At 57.9% G+C, this 18,248-nt stretch overlaps 7 protein-coding genes and 1 non-coding gene across 8 annotated transcripts; 1 reads left to right on the top strand and 7 right to left on the bottom strand.

Annotated features, from left to right (window-relative positions):
- Positions 1–157: 157 nt before the first annotated feature.
- On the top strand, positions 158–2,445 carry BXZ73DRAFT_53456 (feruloyl esterase-like protein; the record flags this gene model as incomplete). Its single annotated transcript, XM_048021005.1, has 11 exons — positions 158–587; positions 644–714; positions 770–909; positions 1,027–1,069; positions 1,124–1,285; positions 1,347–1,384; positions 1,437–1,667; positions 1,721–1,799; positions 1,851–2,057; positions 2,093–2,311; positions 2,371–2,445. The coding sequence occupies 11 exons, from the start codon at positions 158–160 to the stop codon at positions 2,443–2,445; spliced, it is 1,695 nt and encodes a 564-aa protein (XP_047873550.1).
- A 169-nt stretch (positions 2,446–2,614) lies between these two features.
- BXZ73DRAFT_t176 lies at positions 2,615–2,687 on the bottom strand. The gene has a single exon. It is a non-coding gene; the product is annotated as a tRNA-Phe (tRNA).
- Positions 2,688–3,314: 627 nt separating this feature from the next.
- On the bottom strand, positions 3,315–5,018 carry BXZ73DRAFT_105606 (uncharacterized protein; the record flags this gene model as incomplete). Its single annotated transcript, XM_048016324.1, has 3 exons — positions 3,315–3,584; positions 3,638–3,700; positions 3,777–5,018. 3 exons carry the CDS (start codon positions 5,016–5,018, stop codon positions 3,315–3,317), a joined length of 1,575 nt encoding a protein of 524 aa, XP_047873549.1.
- Positions 5,019–5,782: 764 nt separating this feature from the next.
- BXZ73DRAFT_53449 (uncharacterized protein) lies at positions 5,783–6,666 on the bottom strand (the record flags this gene model as incomplete). Its single annotated transcript, XM_048021004.1, has 3 exons — positions 5,783–6,156; positions 6,288–6,371; positions 6,435–6,666. The coding sequence occupies 3 exons, from the start codon at positions 6,664–6,666 to the stop codon at positions 5,783–5,785; spliced, it is 690 nt and encodes a 229-aa protein (XP_047873548.1).
- Positions 6,667–7,043: 377 nt separating this feature from the next.
- On the bottom strand, positions 7,044–8,234 carry BXZ73DRAFT_53418 (monooxygenase FAD-binding protein; the record flags this gene model as incomplete). Its single annotated transcript, XM_048020998.1, has 1 exon — positions 7,044–8,234. The coding sequence occupies one exon, from the start codon at positions 8,232–8,234 to the stop codon at positions 7,044–7,046; it is 1,191 nt and encodes a 396-aa protein (XP_047873547.1).
- Positions 8,235–9,775: 1,541 nt separating this feature from the next.
- Positions 9,776–10,258, bottom strand: BXZ73DRAFT_53405 (uncharacterized protein; the record flags this gene model as incomplete). The annotated part of the gene is made up of 1 exon (XM_048020997.1): positions 9,776–10,258. The coding sequence occupies one exon, from the start codon at positions 10,256–10,258 to the stop codon at positions 9,776–9,778; it is 483 nt and encodes a 160-aa protein (XP_047873546.1).
- An 865-nt stretch (positions 10,259–11,123) lies between these two features.
- On the bottom strand, positions 11,124–13,507 carry BXZ73DRAFT_105603 (feruloyl esterase-like protein; the record flags this gene model as incomplete). Its single annotated transcript, XM_048016323.1, has 12 exons — positions 11,124–11,198; positions 11,361–11,555; positions 11,685–11,867; positions 11,929–12,007; positions 12,068–12,295; positions 12,346–12,383; positions 12,435–12,569; positions 12,624–12,706; positions 12,759–12,879; positions 12,933–13,006; positions 13,062–13,103; positions 13,162–13,507. 12 exons carry the CDS (start codon positions 13,505–13,507, stop codon positions 11,124–11,126), a joined length of 1,599 nt encoding a protein of 532 aa, XP_047873545.1.
- Positions 13,508–15,114: 1,607 nt separating this feature from the next.
- BXZ73DRAFT_80888 (uncharacterized protein) lies at positions 15,115–17,218 on the bottom strand (the record flags this gene model as incomplete). The annotated part of the gene is made up of 11 exons (XM_048023375.1): positions 15,115–15,126; positions 15,212–15,356; positions 15,392–15,534; positions 15,598–15,619; positions 15,689–15,731; positions 15,930–16,083; positions 16,133–16,180; positions 16,326–16,435; positions 16,508–16,584; positions 16,838–16,929; positions 17,060–17,218. The coding sequence occupies 11 exons, from the start codon at positions 17,216–17,218 to the stop codon at positions 15,115–15,117; spliced, it is 1,005 nt and encodes a 334-aa protein (XP_047873544.1).
- Positions 17,219–18,248: the final 1,030 nt, after the last annotated feature.

Genomic DNA, 18,248 nt, shown 5'->3' with positions numbered 1-18,248 from the left:
GGAGTCTCACCCGTGGACCATCAGAGACGTCAGGCATACAATGCACACCGGTGATCCTCCCATGCACGTTGTCTATATGCGCTCCAACTAACATCATCATAGAGGTTTTAAAGCGTCGAAGAACGAACCTCGAGCTCAACCAGCCGTGCCATCCACGATGCTCCCCATCGTTCTCCTCATCGCGTCGGGCCTCGTACTCGTCGCCGCGGCCGTCTCCACTCCCGGATCAGCCGCAGCCTGCGATGCGTTCACTTTGACCAATGTCACGAACGTCGCCATCGCCAGCGTCACGCATTTCGACACCAACGCTACGGTGGACTTCACCAACCTCTTCTCCTCAATCAACACTTCGGTCCTCCCCGCGTTCTGCCGCGTCGAGCTGGTGGTCACGACCAACGCCACGGCTGGCTCTTTTGCCATCACGGAGGTCTGGCTCCCGGACGAGTGGAATGGTCGCATGCTGTCATTCGGGAACGGCGGCGTGGCGGGCGGAGGCAAGCGGGCCGCTCCCCTGCTTCCACTCCATGCTAAATTTGTCCCTTCAGTGAATGTCGCTGATATCGGAAATATCGCGGTACGCCAGGGCTGTGAGTCTGTCGTCCGTTTGAGCTGGGCCGACCGGTGGGGCTGACGCGTGACGTAGTCGCGGGAATGTCGACGAATACTGGGCACAACAGTACTGATTCCGATGCCACGTGGGGGCTGCACAACGACGTACGTGATTACACCGGAGCAATGTTGACCGATGTGCTCATGTGTTAGTTCACAGAATGCTCTTTTCGACTGGGGCTTCCGTGCGATGCATCTCAGCGTCATCGCGGGCAAAGCGGTGATCGAACAGTACTATCAGGCTCCCGCGAACAAGTCTTATTACCTCGGATGCTCTACAGGTGGGCAAAAGGCCGTAGCGTTCTAGATTAGATGCAATCCCATAGCTAACCCTTATATTGCACAAGGTGGCCGACAGGGGTACGCCGTCTTTCAACTTTAGGGTCGACTCGTTCGCTAACGAATGGGCTGGTGCAGACTCAAGGAAGTCCAAGAATTTCCGGACGACTTTGACGGAGTCGTGAGCGTGTCATCGTCCAATCATCTGTTTTTTACTGATAACCAGTGTCCTTAGGTTTTGGGATCGCCCGCCAACTGGCAGACTCATTTGTCTGGCTGGGGTCCGCATATGAACCTGAATGTGCAACCGTCAACGTCACCTAGATTCATGACATTGGACCAGTGGATCAACGTGATCGCTCCGGAAGTCTTGAGGCAATGCGATTCCCTCGACGGGGTAAGTCAGCGGCAACGGTGCGGGTGAAATGAGTAACCAGCTCATATGCTTTCTGTTACAGCTTGCGGATGGTATCATAAACGACCCCCGGGCGTGCAGGTGACATTTTCCGTTTCCGCGGATGACTTGGCATCTGATACGACTGTTTCAGGTTTCGACCGGAAACACTGACATGCCGCCTGGGGCAGAATACTTCAACGTGCTTAACTGGTCCGCAAATATTTGCTCTACATCGTGTATACAGTGACTACGTCGAGACGGACCAAACGTACATCTTCGGACCGTACTTCCCTGGAGGCGAGCTCGAGTATGCCGTCAGTGGATACATGAGCAGCAAGCCGGATTCCATTTCCCTGTCCGCCATCCAAAATTTCGTTGTCAAGTGAGCCTTCGCAGTTCCTAGAAATATGCGAGACTAACGTCAGTGCGCCCAAGCACCACTGACTTCACGATCGAAGACTACAACTTTGACATCTTGAAGCTCATCATCGAGGTCAACGCCGGGCAAGCCGCCGTAAGTATCAAATCACAGTGTGGTCGTCGCTTTCTCACCCAGTCTGCGCAGGCCATCAAAACGAATTTAACCGACTTCGCTGGGCCAACCCACAGTGGGAAGATCATCCAGTATGTCGGCTGGGCCGACCAGCTTATCAGTCCCGGGGCCTCGTTGCACTACTACGAGACCGTGCACACCTTCATGACCGAGCACTCCATGCTCGACATCGACGACTTCTACCGCCTCTTCCCCGTCGCTGGCATGACACACTGTGCGGTAAGTCTTTGGTACAGCACCCCACTTCATGCGAGCTGATCGACTTCGCGTGGGGTCAGGGCGGCGTGGGCGCGAACTCGTTTGGGCAGGCCCTCAACGGCAACGTGCCCGTCGCAGACGACGCGCAGCACAACATCGTGAGCGCGATCGTCCGCTGGGTCGAGGAGGGTGTGGCCCCGGAGAACTTCACCGCCGCGAAGTTCAACGACGACAGCTCGGCGAAGGGCGTCAACTTCACGCGCCCTGTCTGCATGGTACGTGTCGTTCCTATTTTTTGAAGTATATTTCCCTTGCTGACAGCATGGCGCTTCAGTATCCTTCGAGCCTCGTGTTCCGTGGCGGCGACCCCGCCGACATGGGTAGCTTTGAGTGTACGACGCTCGTGTGAGATGATGTAGGGCTTTTTGTACCTCTGCACTTGTATGACGTAGGGCTGGGTATCGAGAACGCGCACAGTAGCGAGTTTTTGACGGTCGTCGACTCGATCAATGGATGCGATGGCTGAGATCAGATGAAGAGGTACAAAAAGTTAAAACGACACGCAAATAGATTCGCCATGCCCGGAGCGCGATTTGAACGCACGACCTGCAGAACTTCAGTCTGTCGCTCTCCCAGCTGAGCTATCCAGGCGTTGCATAGAAAGCGCTCCTGCACCACGCGGTTCCGGTCCGGAGTTAGCACCCGGTAGCCAGCCGAATGTCTGAGCAAGTAAGTACTCATCTTGCGATACCCACCTGTCTTCACCATCACCCTCTGTTCTACGAGCGCCGCGTCTCCGTCACCTCCGACGCGAGTACTCGCAGAGCTCGTACCTCAGGTGGGAAGCATGGCACTGGTGAGGCCTTCATGCATGACACGTAACTGAATAAACGATTGCATTACGGCCGCGTATTCATGAACAGATGCCAGCCAAAAAGGTTTTGACATTCTTCCCACCGCCTGTCTCCATGATTTCGGATGGTCGCTTTCGCCCTCCTCTTCCTCCAAGCCATCACTACTCGTCCATCTCCGCGAGGCCCGAAGTCGAATTTGAACCTCCACCCCGAGGACCGATTCCGATGGGGTCGTTACGGGTCGTACCGATACCGCTCGGAGAAGAACGCTTGAGCAAAGCAGCGGAGTCAGACTGGTTCACCTCGATGTGCTTAAGACAGGACTCACCACCAGGCCTGTCTCCCCATCGAACCTCATCGTCCACGACGTCGCGCGCCTCTCCCCATCCTCCCTCCACACCTCCACCATCCGCCTGCGCCCCTCTCACCATCGATGACCCACCACCGCATCTCCCGCGTCGCTGCCGCCCGCATCTCCCTGATCACCCCACGGCCTCCTGTCGATCCTCAGTGCCCCGTCGTCCTCTACTTGCACGGTGGGCGTGTACGGCCCAGCACCGAGAACGCGCAGCGTCGGGATCGCGTCGACGAGCAGCCGCGGGAGCGCGTGGAGCGCATGGACGCGGCTGGCCTCCGTGGCCGCCTCTGCGTCACGGGCCGTTCGCAGGGGGTCCGTGTTCCGGGATGGAGGGCGCTGGCGCGAGCGCAGTAGCTTCTGTACTGGGGCTGCTCCCACCACTTCGCCACGCGCTTAATGGTGATGGTGAGGTGCATCAGGGAGAGCTGGGAGAGCGCAGCGGGGAGCGCGGTCTGCGGCAACGGCAAGCGGCAAGGGGTAGTGAGCACGAAGTGCAGGAGCACGACTAGCAAGGAGGAAGGTGCTCACAAGCATGCTGTGGAAGTCGTCGCAGGCCGCGCGTACGTTGAGAGACAGGGAGCGCAGCTGCGGCGCGGTGTCCGCGAGCTTCGTCCAGAAGGCTTCGTCCAACGGCTCCAGAGGCAACGCGTGGTCGTAAGCGTGGAGCTTCATCTCCAGGATCGGGGGATGGACGACGTGTATGTGCGCGAAGAAAACTTGGCTGTTCGTAGCAGTGGGAATCAAGCTTGCGGAGGTTTGGACCCGGCCGCACCCCGGCCACCCAATGATCAGACGATGGGCATACACCTCAACTCCATCAGGCAGTGCTCCCGTCAGCAATCCGAGATGGAGCTTTCGAAGGGAAGGCCAGCAGCCAGGAGGTCCGGAGAGGCTTCCTTTCCGCGAAGAGGATGGATGGAGGGATAGCTCAGAGAGCTTTGGAAGTAACGACATGAAGCGGAGGTTCGTGTCGAGACGCGCGGGGCCTTCAAGGCTGAATTTGTGAAGCACAGGTGGTGAAGGCTGCCACCGTTTGTCACTGGGTTGAGATAGGGGCCCTTCGTAGGCAAGATAACTGTGATGATGAACGTCGAGAGTGTGGAGCGAAGTGAAGCCGGAAAGGAGTGCGAGCAAGGAAGAGATTGAACATCCGGTGAACACTCCGGGGCCGAAGGGGTTTTCGGCGAGGGATAGTGATTTGAGTCGACACGTCTTCGATATGGACGGCAAGAGCTCGAGGGCTGGGGGCCCGATGTGGACTAGTACAAGGGATGTCAGATAGGGGAGTCCTCGCAGGGCTTCGCCGACCTGCAGTCGGTGATACTGGAGCAGAACGTCCACGTTCTGAAGAGTCAAAGAGCGCAAGTGATGGGTCTGAGAAAGAATCTTGCTGACATGTGGGAGTCCACGGATCCCGCATATGTGATAGTACGCTGGGTTGTGGGGTCCGAAGAAGGAGAGGGATTGGACTTGTTCCGTTGGTGGTCGTCTCCGGAGAAGAGGGTGAGTTTGGCGTCGCAAGCTGTATACATTTTGGATGGCGAGCCGCACCGCCCCAAGAAGGCAGTCACGGATGGATAGGAATGGTCCGTCAAAAACTTGAAAGGGGATGTTGCTCGACGTATCGAAGCAGAGTTCTGAGAAGACGTGGGGTAGTGCGAGTTTATATGCGTATGACGAGCACGAGGCCATGCATAACGCTTCGCGACAGCTGAGATGCGAAAAGATGACGAACAGCACGTCTTCGTCCAAATCGAGAAGGCATTTCATGGTGTTGGGTAGGATGAGAGTGCAAGAAGAAAGGGGTGGCTCCTGTTGCCAAATAGTCCTGTGCGGAGTCAGCATCCTTACTCAAGGCGCTCAGCCCCGGCGAGAGTCGCGCATGGAATTCAATATGCTGATATAGGGCTTCTGTGACGGTGCATAACCAAGTGAGAAACTCGAGCGTTGTGACGGTACTCGGACACTCACCACCGAATGACTTCGCTCCTGGACCTCGTTCTCAACCAAGTCGCACGCCCCGCGTCGAACCTTCGGGCCAATTTTCAGTCCCGTATGCCTGTCGCACGACGTTGGGACGGCGTCCTTGAGGACGAGAAAGTGCATACAGCGTCTCCTCTGTTTCGCTTCACACGATCGGGGTTGCATCTGGATGCGAACAGAGTATCGTCGGCAATAGTGGGAAGCATATCATGAGAGCCTGTAGTGAGAGTATGCGGAGCGTTGACCAACCTAAGCTTTACGTGCAGTCCGTGGTATCGGCGGCGAAACATTGAAAGTGAAAGACGAATAGTGGGATCCAAGCGGGCGTAGACGATTGCTATAGAATGGATGGCTTGTAACTCTTCCGGAAATGGACGTTGTTGAGGGCAAGGATGCCAGACGACTCGTCGACTTTGGGGCAAACACCACGTGGTCGAATTAGAAAGCGTAAAGGGACATGCGAGGAGGAGGAGGAGGAGGAGGGGAGGAGGAGGAGGAGGAGGAGGAGGGGGAAAAGCGGAGAAACTCACAAGACATACTAAACGCGTCCTTCATATCCCCAGCTCATCCGTCCATTGCTCGATTTCCATCAACCCTTCGTGTCCCATGACTGCCTCATCGTCTTTCACTACTATCTTGTCCACGCCGGGGTCCTTCCACAACCTGTTCGCCGCTTCGAGCGCGGATCGTTCATGGTTGGTGCACATGACGGCACAAGGGAACTTGGTCTCGAAGGTGAACTCCGGCAGGGTCGTGGGCAGAAGTGTCCTGGGCAACACGACGTTGGCAGGCGGAGGCGAAATGAGAAGGAGGGCCGTGGCGGGATACGAGGAGATGTAGGACTGAGCGATGAGGGCTCCGGCGCGGCGCGCGATGATGACGGGGGCGAAAGGAATGGATAAAAGGCGGATATGCGAAGCCACCTCTGCAAACAAGACGTACGTTAGCCTCAAGCGGGACGGAAAACCGCTGAGAAGAGACGGCATTGCCTGCACCCCGAAGACAGCAATGGCATAGTATGGGGTATGCATGAACGCGACGCGAACTACAACTCACCACTCTCATAGTGTTTCATCAGCTCTTGCGACGAAACGTTTCCCGAGAGATGCGCAAGGTCGAGTTCGAGACAGGTGAACCGCGCTGCGAGAACCAACTGCTTGCGGTGCTCATCCTGCCATTCCTGCGGTCAGCCTTCTGTCCGACGGTCTTCAGAAAGGATGTACTGACCCTTTCGCCGAAGCGGATCCCAGGTGCTAGAGGACACGAAGACGATGGGAGTTGGGACTTCTCTGGGTGCAGACGCAGCGGGGGTTCGGAGGAGGTAGCGGGTGGAAGATGAGCTTTGTCGGAACAGTTGAGGAAGGCGAGTTCGGGGGATAGGTTTGGCCGCAGTCCAGGAACGTGGAGAGTATATCGTGGAGGCAAGCAGTGGCATGGTTGGTTGGAGGAAGACGTGGAAGGGTCGCAGCGAGAGAGAGAGGGAGAGAGGGAGAGAGGGAGAGAGATATCATGTATAAGCCGCCTACGCTATATGCGAGGCGGACTCGTAGACGTTCTGCGGCACGGCTATGGCCGGCCGGGCCGGAGGCGAGCGGAACCCTACTTCTCACTCACTAACTTACTATCAGGCCCACCTTCCTTTCTAAACGAGCGCATTTTCACTCTGTGGCACACAGAAGAAACTTTCAAAACGGCACAGGTAACACAAGTCAATCTTTTGCTCACATACTACAACAGCACTTCATCAGACTGTGAATCATAGCTAGTATATGGGACACACACAGCTTGAGCTGCCTCTATTGGGAGCAATTTCTACGGAATCCCCTTCATAAGCTTATACAGTTCGACCATGCACTGTGGAGCGTCTGGCCCAATGGCACCCTTCATGTTGGTAGCGGTAACGGCCGTCCACTTCGCGCCCTCCTCAAACAGCTTCTCCTCCGCCTTCTTGATCGCCGCCTCCCGCTCCTCCTTGCTCGCCCCTGCGTTCACCGCCTCTGCGATCGCCAACCCCATCTCCAGCCCATCCAGCATCGACACGTTCGCACCCATCCCAGCAAACGGCGTCATCACGTGCGCCGCGTCCCCGATGATCGTCACCCCGTCGACGTGCTCCCACCGCAGCCCAGGCTCGAGCATGTACAGCGGCCGGTGGTAGATAGCGTCGTCCGCGCCGTGCTCGATGAGCTTGCGGAGCACCGGTGCCCACCCCTCGAACTTCTCCAGCAGCACCGCCCGAGCCTCTGACGGGTCCGCCGGGAGCGGCCAGTCCTCTGGGCCGTGGAACCAGGCGTATGTCCGCACGCGCCCGTCGCTGTTGCGCTGCCCGATAAGGACATTGCCGCCCTCCATCGCGTACGTTGTACCGGCCCCGACCAGCGCGCGCGCGTCCGCCATGTCGGCGCGGTCGACGACGTCCGGCGGGATGACGAGCTCCGCACCGGTGATCCCGGCGTAGTACCGCTGCGCGGGGGAAACGAGGGGGCGGATGCGCGACGTGCCGCCGTCCGCGCCGACGAGGACGTCGACGACCGCGGTGTGCCCGTTCGCGAACGAGAGGGTGTGGGTGCCGTCGCCGTGCGGGGTGACGGAGGTGAGCGCGTGGCCCCACTTGACGGAGTCGGCGGGGACGGCATCGAGGATGATCTGCCGGAGCGCGCGGCGGTCGACCTCGGGGCTGATGTCTTCGGGGTTAATAATGTCACGGTCGCCGATGAGCTCGAGGAGGACGCGGCCGTCCTTGCCGCAGATGCGGGTCTCGTCGCCTTCGGGGCGGGAGACGGCCTTGAAGGCGGCCTCGAGGCCGTTCTCGTAGAGTGCGCGCTGGCCATACGCCCAACGGAGGTCGAGAGTGCCGCCGAGGTGAATGCGGGCGTTTGGGCTTGCTTCGCGCTCGTAGAGGGTGGAGGGGACGCCACGCTTGACGAGGGTGAGATGGAGGACAAGACCAGAGGGTCCGGCGCCGATGATGGCGATGCGAGGTGAGGAGGTTGTGGTAGCCATGGTGCGGAGTGTGACTGCTGCTGCTGGAGGCCTTCTTGCCCTGCATCATATATGCCGTGGGGCGAACGTGGAGAGAGCGAAAGAGAGCTCGTGTGTTTCAGGAGCTCCTCTGGCGAGATTGGTCCGAGTATCCATCATACAGTCAGCATTCCCATCGCCAAATCGGATGCAACGCGGTGTCCTCCGACCTCACGCGCACAAATCGGTTCCGCTTACCAGATATCGCAGCATTTGTGCTGAACGATGTGATGTTGTCTGGTCTTGGCTGGCAAATTCGCGGACGCAGATGTGGGTCATGGCTCCCAGTACTGGGTTAACCGAGACCGACTGAGACGTTCGTTACAAACGCAGGCACAAAGTCCAGTTAGACGACGCATTTCCCGGTGATGGTTTGCATACCTACTGCCCATACTTCGTCGGCGTTCTTCCCGGGGGACAATGAACCCTCATGAGCTTTCCTACTACGAGTAAACAGGCTCACTCGCCTGCGGAAACAAGACGCGTCCCCAGAGCCGTTTTACGCGACCAGTTTCACCGAGGGTCAGTATGGAGCTGCGGACTGGATAGTGAATGTTCGCGGGATCAGACTTTGAAGATATACCCACCGTCACTTCACGTTACCGCTCAGATTAGATTTTCAAGAGATAGCTCCTATTCACATGTGATAGAGCACCTTCGAGAGCTGAAATGAACGCTGCAGAGTCGGACGACAGACATGGGTATGTGATATGCATGAGATGGGCGAGAAATACACGCCATCCTCATGTCAGGGTCTGCTCGCTCACCATGCTGGAGTGGATGACTACGCACCTCGCAGCCGAAGATCGTCTTCGGCACAGTTCCCTTCTCGGTGGATGCTGCCCGTCGACGGACGTTGGCGGAGTGAGTCACCAGTGGCGCCAAGAGTGTTTGGTGCGTTTCCGCCGGAGCTGAAAGCATGGTTGCGTAAGCCTCCGCCGCGGACAGCGGATGGCGACCAGTGCCATGCGCAATGTGTGCCCAGAACGGCGGTGTTCTTGGGATCAGCGGAAACCCCAGTTAGTACGATCAGAGAGGCGTGTACACTGTAGACAGCGAAAAGACTTGCATCCCCACCCAACCGCCGCAATGTTGCATCTATCCCCGACGTTGACTGTAAAGATATCTTCAACTCGATTGGAACTCAGCTGCGCCAAAAGTCTAATGTGTTCAATCTCCGAAAGTCGAACTCCGGTCCGATAGATTCCTCGATCTGGTCCACTGATCGCGATCCCTGATCCAGACCTGGTCTGGCGTGGCTCGCGCGCCCACATCGCGCGGAGTTCGCTCACAGTGCAGCCCGGGCCCCGCAGCTAGCGGCATCCAGGCTTGAAGCTTTGAAGCTTGAACCTCGCACCCCGCGTCGCCGCGCTTGCCGCCATTGCTACTATCTCTGATTAAGCTGCTCTACAATTTGACAACCTCGGTGGAATCGAACATTAACCGTAACATGGCAAAAAATCGCAAGTGGAGAACAAAGAACTTCGACCGGTTCGTCCCCCTCCTCAACACCCTCTCTCCCCCTACTCGTCGCGCGACCCCATCATATCCCTGTCCTTGTTCCCCTCGTGCCAGATGCCCGTCGGGTCCCCAACGCACCGCCCGTTCGTCGCGCGCAAGTGGCGCAGCAGCGCGTCGCGCCGGCTGAACGCCTTCAAGCACCCCCCGAGCATCTCCCGCCCGTCGAGCGAGTACACATCCATCTCCCTCGGGTCGAGCCCCTTCTCCGCCGCCTGCGACAGCGGCACCCCCGCGCAGAGCCATTGCGGCGGCATCGACCCCCCCGTGTGCGTCGCGACGTGCCGGCGCAGGTCCGGCTTGCGCCTGCTCGCCTGCACGAACGGGCAGTACGGGCACTTCCACGGGTCGATCTCGCCCGCCGCCGCGCCCGCCGGCCGCGCCGCGACGCGCGTCGTAGGGGAGCGCGCCGACGGCACCGCCGCGGGCGACACGATCGGCACCGACGTCTGCGCGTACGGGAGCGGCGCGCCCGACGTGAGCTGCATGTTCCGCCGCGGGTAGACGGTCACCGCGGCCTGGTAGTAGCCCGCGTCGTCCGGCATCGGCGGCGCGTGCGCGGCCGGCGTGGTCCCGCGCTGGCTCTGGCTCGGGTGGCAGTACGTGGGCGGGGTGAGCACCATCGGCCCGCGCGGCTGGGAGGGGGCGGAGGGATGGCCGTAGGGTGCGGGGTCTTCGCGCGCGCGAGGGCGGGTGCGCGCGGAGCCGTCGAGCGCGATGTCCGAGTCGCTGGGGCGCTTCGCGTGCGTGGGTTGCGCCTGGGAGGCGTGTCGAGGAGTGACTTGCGCGTGGACGCTGCGTGAGACCGACGCGTCGTCGCCATATTTCGCGCGGGCTGAGGCGGAGGCGGCGGCAGAGGCAGAGGCAGTAGTCTTGCGTTCTGACATGGCGCGAGAGTGGATGAGACTGTGAAGTCGAGTACTAGTGACTGCTGGCGATGCCTGTGAGGTGGTGTGGTGAGTCGTCTCGGAGGGACGCACGCCCTTTTATACATGCATATTGACCACTCTCGACCACCTTCGCTTTGCGCGCACAGAGATGCGACAGACTGCCACTTCCCCAAGCGCAACATGAAGACAAAGCAAAGAGATCGAGCTGCTAGAGATCGTACTTCGGCCGTGATGCCACCGCACTGCTCAAGCTTGCTGTTGACTCCGACCCTTCATTTCAGAGTTCAGTGATGTGTGGCACAAAGAAGAGCGCGCTCGACGGACCGGAGAGAGCGTACAACGATGATTGTTAGCCGTACAAAACAAATACCGAAGCTCAAACACGGCTAGATCCCATCGGCTGCCTCTAGATGGTTGCTTTTCTCAGATCTTGAAGGGCCCCTCGCAAGCGTCGCAGATATCCCTATGTCGCGAGAGCGCACTCGAAGCTTGACGCGTCATCCGGGTTGCCGCCGACGAAGCGCACCGAAAGCGGGTACTGTGAACAAAGCAGGGGTCAGCGGCGCGGCCAAACTTGAGGGTCCGAGCACACGTTGAATGCGGACCGAGCGTGTTTCTCGGCCACGATGCATCGCGGGCTTAGGTGTGTGGGCTCCGCCACTCGCCCATCCAAGAGGCAGGGCAGTCGCCGAACACGTACCTGGCAGATAGGTCGCGTGAAGGCCACGCCGTCTGCGGCCACGCCGTTCGTGAAGTGGGCGGCGGTGAAGTTGCCGGGGGCGACGCCGTCTTCTACCCAGCGCACGATGGCATCGAGTATGTTGTGCTGCGCGTCGTTGGCGAGCGCGGGTTGGGTGTCGCCTGCGGCTCCAAAGGAGGTCGCGCCGGTTCCGCCCTGGAGGAAATTCTGATTAAGCGCCTATGCGTCCACTTCTTCGAAATAACTCACGCCACTGGAAGATGGGAGGTCAGCCACGAGTCACAGAATCCACGTCGGAACTGACCAGTGCATCATGCCGCCCACGGGGAAGAGGCGGTAGAAGTCGTCAATATTCATGTTCGTGTGCTCGTTCATGAAGGTGTGCACGGTCTCATAGTAGTGCACCGAGTTCCCTGGGCTGATGAGCTGGTCCGCCCAGCCTACGTAGTGGATGAGCTTCCCGTTATGCGACGGGCCGGCAAAGCCGGAGATATTGGGATTGATAGCCTGTCCGATCAGGTGGGTGAGCTCTCAAAGGAAGAAAACACGGGTTCGCCATCCCGCGTACATTGGCCCCTCCAGGGTTAATCTCGTCGCCAAGACGGAGAATGTCGGGGCTGAAGTCAAAGAGACCAAAACTCGTGTCACTGTGGAGATTAAAGCACGTGTCAGCAGGGCGGTTTGTCGCATACAAAGAGCTTTCTTACTTGAGAACCAAGAATTGGATCCATTCGATGCCGAGTTCGAAAGGAGCGTTGCCGACGAGCCCGTTGAAGAAACCAAGCTCACCACCTGGGTAGTAGGAGTTGAAAATAAAGGTCTGGTTGGCTTCGAAGTAGTTCGCATAGATGTGCTTGAGAGTGAAGACTTGCGTTCCCGTCAAGCACGTGGAAGCGTTCTGGCCGGGGCGACAAGTGAGCGTCTCGGGTCGGAAGCTGAGATGCGCTTTAGCTTTGGAACTTTAGACGAAATCACGACGGCCTACCTGCATGTACGAGGGTCGGCGATGATGCCGTCGGAGAGCTGCGAGGAATCAATGAACAAATGCCGCCGCAAGCCCGGTGGACATCATACCCCATCCAGGTGATCGCATTGGTTCAGGACCTCGGGAGCGATGACGTCCGTCCAGAGGTTCGCGGGGATAAAGCGATCGGATGTTTCTGGTTGAACGAGCAAGTTCATATGCAACGACCATGGTTGGAGATGACTCTACCAGTTAGCAGGCGAGCCAACAACCTGGAGGCGCGCGGGTCAAAATGATACAAGGCTGAAAGTGTAGACGACGCGCACCACTCCGTCAAAGTCTTCAGGAAACTCCTGCACTTCCTTCAAGCCTTGGCGTCCACCTGGAACGAGCCGTTAGCCAGCGATCGCTCCGAACGAATCGCAGCACCTTACCGCTGGAGCATCCCAGATAGTACGACTTGTTGATCGAGTGCCTGTAGTACTGCTCGATGATGGCCTTGCCGTTAACGATTGTCTCACGGAACGCGCGTGAGCCCCAGTCGAAGATCGCGTTCTGTGAGAAGCGTGAGTAAGGCGAAATCTCACGTGGCATGACGAGAGACCGACGTCGTCACCAGGACCAGCGAAGGACATGTCCGTGAAGTTGCCCTCGTGTCCCGTGTCTGTCGACATGCCGGCAACTTTCAAGAATGAAGCTCAGGTCCACTGACCATGCACCGCGAGGAGGTCACTCACATCCACGGTTGACGGCAATCAGCCCTAAGTCGCCGACGTTGACTGGCGGGATCGGTGAGAACTGCTGCGATCGGGACCAGAGGCGCAAAGGACAACTCACTACCGCCCGAGGCTCCCCCGTTGCCAACACCGAGCGATCGACCATTCCAGGCGTCAGGCAGCCACACCTCAGCGAGTGCTGTAGAGCCGGCGGTCGCGTTCGTGGTGATCACGAGCTGGACGCGGCAAAACGCGGGGAGAGTGGAGGTCATGAGCGAGGACTGGGGCGTGGTGAGCGCGAGGGTCGCGTTTTCAGGGAAGTGCGTCGATGCGCTGAGGTGGACATTGGGGATATTGAGCTTGAGACTGGCGCACTTGGCTGCGGAACCGGTCGCGACGGGCTTCGTCTTGGATAAATTGGCGAAGACGCTGAGCGTGAAGCTCAGGGCAGCGAAGAGAGACGCCATGGGATGCATCCTTAGGGAGGGGAACGCGGTGTTGAGCTGTGGGGGGAGAGGCTTTATACACTGGTGGCTTGCATAAAATGACGAGACGCACCATGGTAGTCAAAACTCCAGAAAAGGAAGGTACACAAATGGCGCTGCCGCCCGTGACCCTCATCCCCTGCCCGGGCGAATTGTCTTGACAAACAGCCTGTGAGCGGTGTCTTTCGTGTGTAAACAATCCAGATCGGAAACCTACGAGCGAATGGGAAGCGGATGCTGTTCCTCCAGCCACGAGGTCGTCTCTCCCACCTCGCCACCGGGTGATGGCCGCACCGTCGGTCCGACACCGTACGGCAGAAGGGCTGACGTCAGGCCTGGACTTTTTGACGTCTGTACCGTCCATTGAGGACAACCCCCAACGCGAGGTTAAACGTTAAACCCGGTGGGCACGAGCACCGATCCATGGTTGTAGTAGAATTCGTGTCCACATTTGAGGAAGCGGGCCGGAGGCATATCGTGGCCGCTCTACGTCCCGTCAAAGTTAACAAAACGCACCCGTGGACTTGCGGTATACAGCCGGGGGACGTGGACGCAGCCGAGTGGGGCAAAAGAGGGCATTCGATACTCACAAGCATGTCCTGACTCCTGATGAGGACGTTGTCACCGACCACCTTCACGGAAGCATCTCTCCGGACTCCCATTCTAAACCCAGTTCAAAAGGTGTCCAGTAATGTCCACAGAGACTCGATGAAACTTCGCCTCGCTCGCAAAAGCATACTTGTGTGAGGGTCGGTGCGGGGAATGCGTGGCTGCCGCGCGCTGCTATACAAAACGAATGGATATATGCGCCTCGGAAATCACGACTAGGCGGCTCACCGTGGCATCCGACACCAACCCTCAGTCAGCACTCAGGCTTTCGCTCTCCACGTCCGCTGTCCAGCACATGTGTACCCCACGTGGACAAAGAAATTGTGAGCCGGCTAGATGCTGTCAATGTGATTGGAGGGAGAAGTGGAATTTTCCGGTGTGTGGTTGTAGAGTCGCCTTTATCAGATCAAGCACGGCACATAGCTGCGGGAGGTGGGTATTGTGGACAAGAGACAAGCGACTCTGGTCTGCTGCCGGCGGGCGAGCTCAACGACGTCGCGTTCTACATATCGCGTTGGCGCCAGAGTCGATCACGTGGTTGTGAGCAAATTGTTGTCTTGAGGCTCATCAGCAAAATGGGCGCGGAAACGGTAGCGTCTGATAGTGCATGGGGGCATTCGTAGCGTACGATAGTTAGTGATAGCGAAGACAATAGACAGTAGCTGAGCATCCAAGTACTGCAGTAACTCGTAGTGTATTATCGTCTGCTTCTTCCGCTATCAAATGATGATCGTATCTCGCGGGCAGGGCTATCATTTCTGAGTGCGCACGCGACCATATATCGGTCATCTGCGGCACATGAAATGATAGCGCCACATGATAAAGTGTCAAATTTAGGGGAGGAGATGATAAATAACCTATAGCATCATGCGGAAGATTATCGTCGTGAGGCTCGCGCATAATCACACAGGTAGAATAATACAATCGCGCAGTAATCCATTCAGGGTAAATACGAGGGTAAATACGAAACAGCGGCCGTTCTACAAGGCGGACTACAATGTGCATTCAGAAAACAAGCCTGTGGTGCAAGCAATAAGCGAGACAACACGAGGATGTACGAGGGCTGACGTGACGTACGCCGTCGCCGTCGCCGTCATTGCCACCTTCCGGGACCTCCTCATTTGAGCCGGTGTTGAGGATGTCGTCGAAAGGCGTGCACTCCTTGTCGACAGTGAGGGCGACGTTGCCAAAACAGGCGCCTGTGATGGACGGTGTCAGCCAACTCGTCTCAATATCGCGCATGAAACAGAGGCTTACTGGATCCACCAAGTGGTCGTCTTCGCCTTCTGCTGCTTCCGGCGAGTCTGTGCCGTGCGTGTGAACTTGAGCACGAAGTCGTGCACATCCCAGAAGCCGTCCTTGTCGCTCCATTCAGGCTCACTGGTGAAGGAGAAGCGCACCTAACAGGTTACAGGGGAAGAATGTGAGCGTGATGAGCAGCAGGGAATAGATGCGGGACTTACCAGACTAGTGATGTACACGACTCTATACAAGGTGAAATCGTCGGCAATTACTTGTCAGCATGCAAACAGAACAAATTTGAGAGCTACTCACAAGTTGAGCATGGTACTGAGGCTCTTTGCTGCGTGCTCCGACTCTGCGGCGTGTCAAACAGTGGCTGCAGGTGCGGCCTGACCTAGTGCCAAGGTGGAGGGCGCCGGGGGCTGTGTGAGCGGCGTCAGTGCGGTATGGCGGAGACGCAGTCTGAACGACGAGAGCTGGAAGCATCGTAGGGCTGAAACCGAGTCATAGTAATAAGCAGCAGTGGTACCGGAGAGCGCATAGTCAGACGTACTGTTGGACACTGAGCGAGGGGTGAAAGATTGGGAGACGGAACCGGAGGCGATGTGGCGAGAGATGTGGGGGCGGGACGCGCGCTGGGAGCCAGTGGTGCGGCGGGACTTGCGCTTCTTGCCGTCGTCACCGGCTCTATTACGACCGAACGGGGTCTGAATACCACTTCAATACGACATTGAACCGTAAAGTAACTGAGCATACCTGGGGTGTGGGCTTGCCGCTGGGAACAGAGAAAACGGCGTGTACCACCTGCGAGAGGTTGTGAAAAGCCGTGTTGATGGCGACGTCGATAGAAACGTGGGTGCAGTGGCGAGCGAGACACTGAGGGCGGGGAGTGAGGAAGAACCCACCGTCTCGTTATACATCGCACGCGAGGGTGAGTGGCACATCGCACTTGGGGGATGGTGGCGGTTGCGGGTAGAGTCCAGTAGGCGCGCACACCCGCACGCGCCCGTGTCTGGAACAACAGAAGGCCAAAGCGGGACGCCACCGCCGCATCGAACCCTATTAAACCGCGACAATTAGCAGGAAATCATCGTAGGCAATGGACTTTAGAATGTCGCTGCTAACACTGACCTCCATGTGTCTCAGGGCCATTCTCCACGCCGACGAGAACCGGACCTACGCCTTCGGAGGCACACCGGGACAACCTGCTGCGCGAGCGTCTTCTTCATATGTTGCCTCACGTGCAATCAACTTCTAGTGCCATCCGCAAACAATGTGTCAGCTCCAACGCTTCCTAACCAGCTCGTGAGCGATATCGCTTACGCGTAGAACGCTGGGAGCTTTGTCGGCACGTCCAGCCCCTCGACGCCTGAGAGCATGCCGTGCGACACGGAAACGATGGTCCAGATCATGGACGAGATGTCCGCGATCGTGTGCATGTCGCCGAGCAGCGACTCCTACTTCGACAGCACGCTTTTGAGCATGCCGAACACCCGGATGACCTCGTTCTCATACCGGATGATCGCGGAGGGGAGCTTCTCCGGGTGCAGGCACTGGAATCAGCCAAAGTAGGGGCTATGCGCGGAGCATTGTCAGACATTGACAAACGAGGCTTCGCGCACATGCAGGCTGATCGACGCACCCTCGGCCGGACGCCTAGAAGAAGAACCACTGGACGAGCACGTAGCCTCGGCCGCACTCGTCGTCCTGCACCGGTGACAGCTTGCCCTCCTTCAGGCCGTACTTGTCCATGAGGTAGAGGATGATCGCTCCCAACTCCCAGATCGTAAAGTCGCCATTGTGGTGGTCGATGTTGAGCGCTGAGCATTGGAATGCGGCCATTGGGGTTGTACTAGGTGTACGAGGGCGCCTTGTGCTCGCCCTTGTTGAAGGAAGGCCAAGTTCCTAAAGGACCATATGGATCGAAGATACGCTCGAGTATGTGCCAGTGAGGGCGCGACGAAAGAGCCACCGGGCTCCTGCAGGCAGGGAATAGGTCGACAAATTGCGCCGATGGGAACGCAGGAGTAGAGCAGAGCGTACCTCGTCAAGCTTCCACCGCCTAGTATCAACAGACTTATATCAGAACCTCTTCCCCGTCGCATTGGTGGAGCTTCAAGCTACAGAGGTCATAGCTTGTCGAATCATGGAATATCGAGGAGGACAGGGGCGGAGCATCATGGGGAGTTCAGCTGGGCCGAACTAGGCTGGGCGTCCGATGTGGATATTGACGGAGCATGACGCGATGGGAATTAGTGCAGGTATTGCCACCATAAGGGAACGGATTGCGGAGGAAAAGCAGGAGCATATCGGTAGGATAGTGGTGGGACGAGACAAGTAGCGCATCTGTAGGCGTCTATCGAACTCCGTGCGATACGGGCCTCAAGGTCGCCCAGAGTGCACACCATGACCTTGCAATTAATTTCGGCAGCACCCCTCGTAACTGGTTCGTAGGAGTGTATTTGCGCATACCACACTGCGGGAAGGCCCCAGAGTCGGTGGAAAATCCAGGCTTTTTCGCGGGAAACGGGCGCCTGCCCGCGCTGACGTCCGTCCGCATATCGTCGCGCGCATCGCGTTCTCTGCCGCGCGCAGTGTTCGCGTCCTCGCGAGCCAACCGTATAGCTAAATACGAACCTCTTGTGCACCCCGCGCGCCCCGTGATTCACCCTTGAAGGAGCGCATGATCGTCTACTATCATCGACTACAGCTTTCTGTTCAAGCTACTTGTGCCTGTAGTAGATCCATCATATCCTGTCTGCGGCCACAAGATTTGATCGAACCCCATAGTAAAGACGAATGAATATCAGCTGCTACCGTTCTGCTACCATCACTTGTCGCGCAGACAATAGACGACCTGTCCCGATATGGC

The sequence above is a fragment of the Epithele typhae genome (genome assembly GCF_022376455.1).
Source record: "Epithele typhae strain CBS 203.58 chromosome Unknown BXZ73scaffold_68, whole genome shotgun sequence".
Taxonomy (NCBI): Eukaryota; Fungi; Basidiomycota; class Agaricomycetes; order Polyporales; family Epitheliaceae; genus Epithele; species Epithele typhae.
The sequence above is the reverse complement of the archived record's forward strand: the minus strand, read 5'-3'. Positions and strand labels throughout refer to the sequence as shown.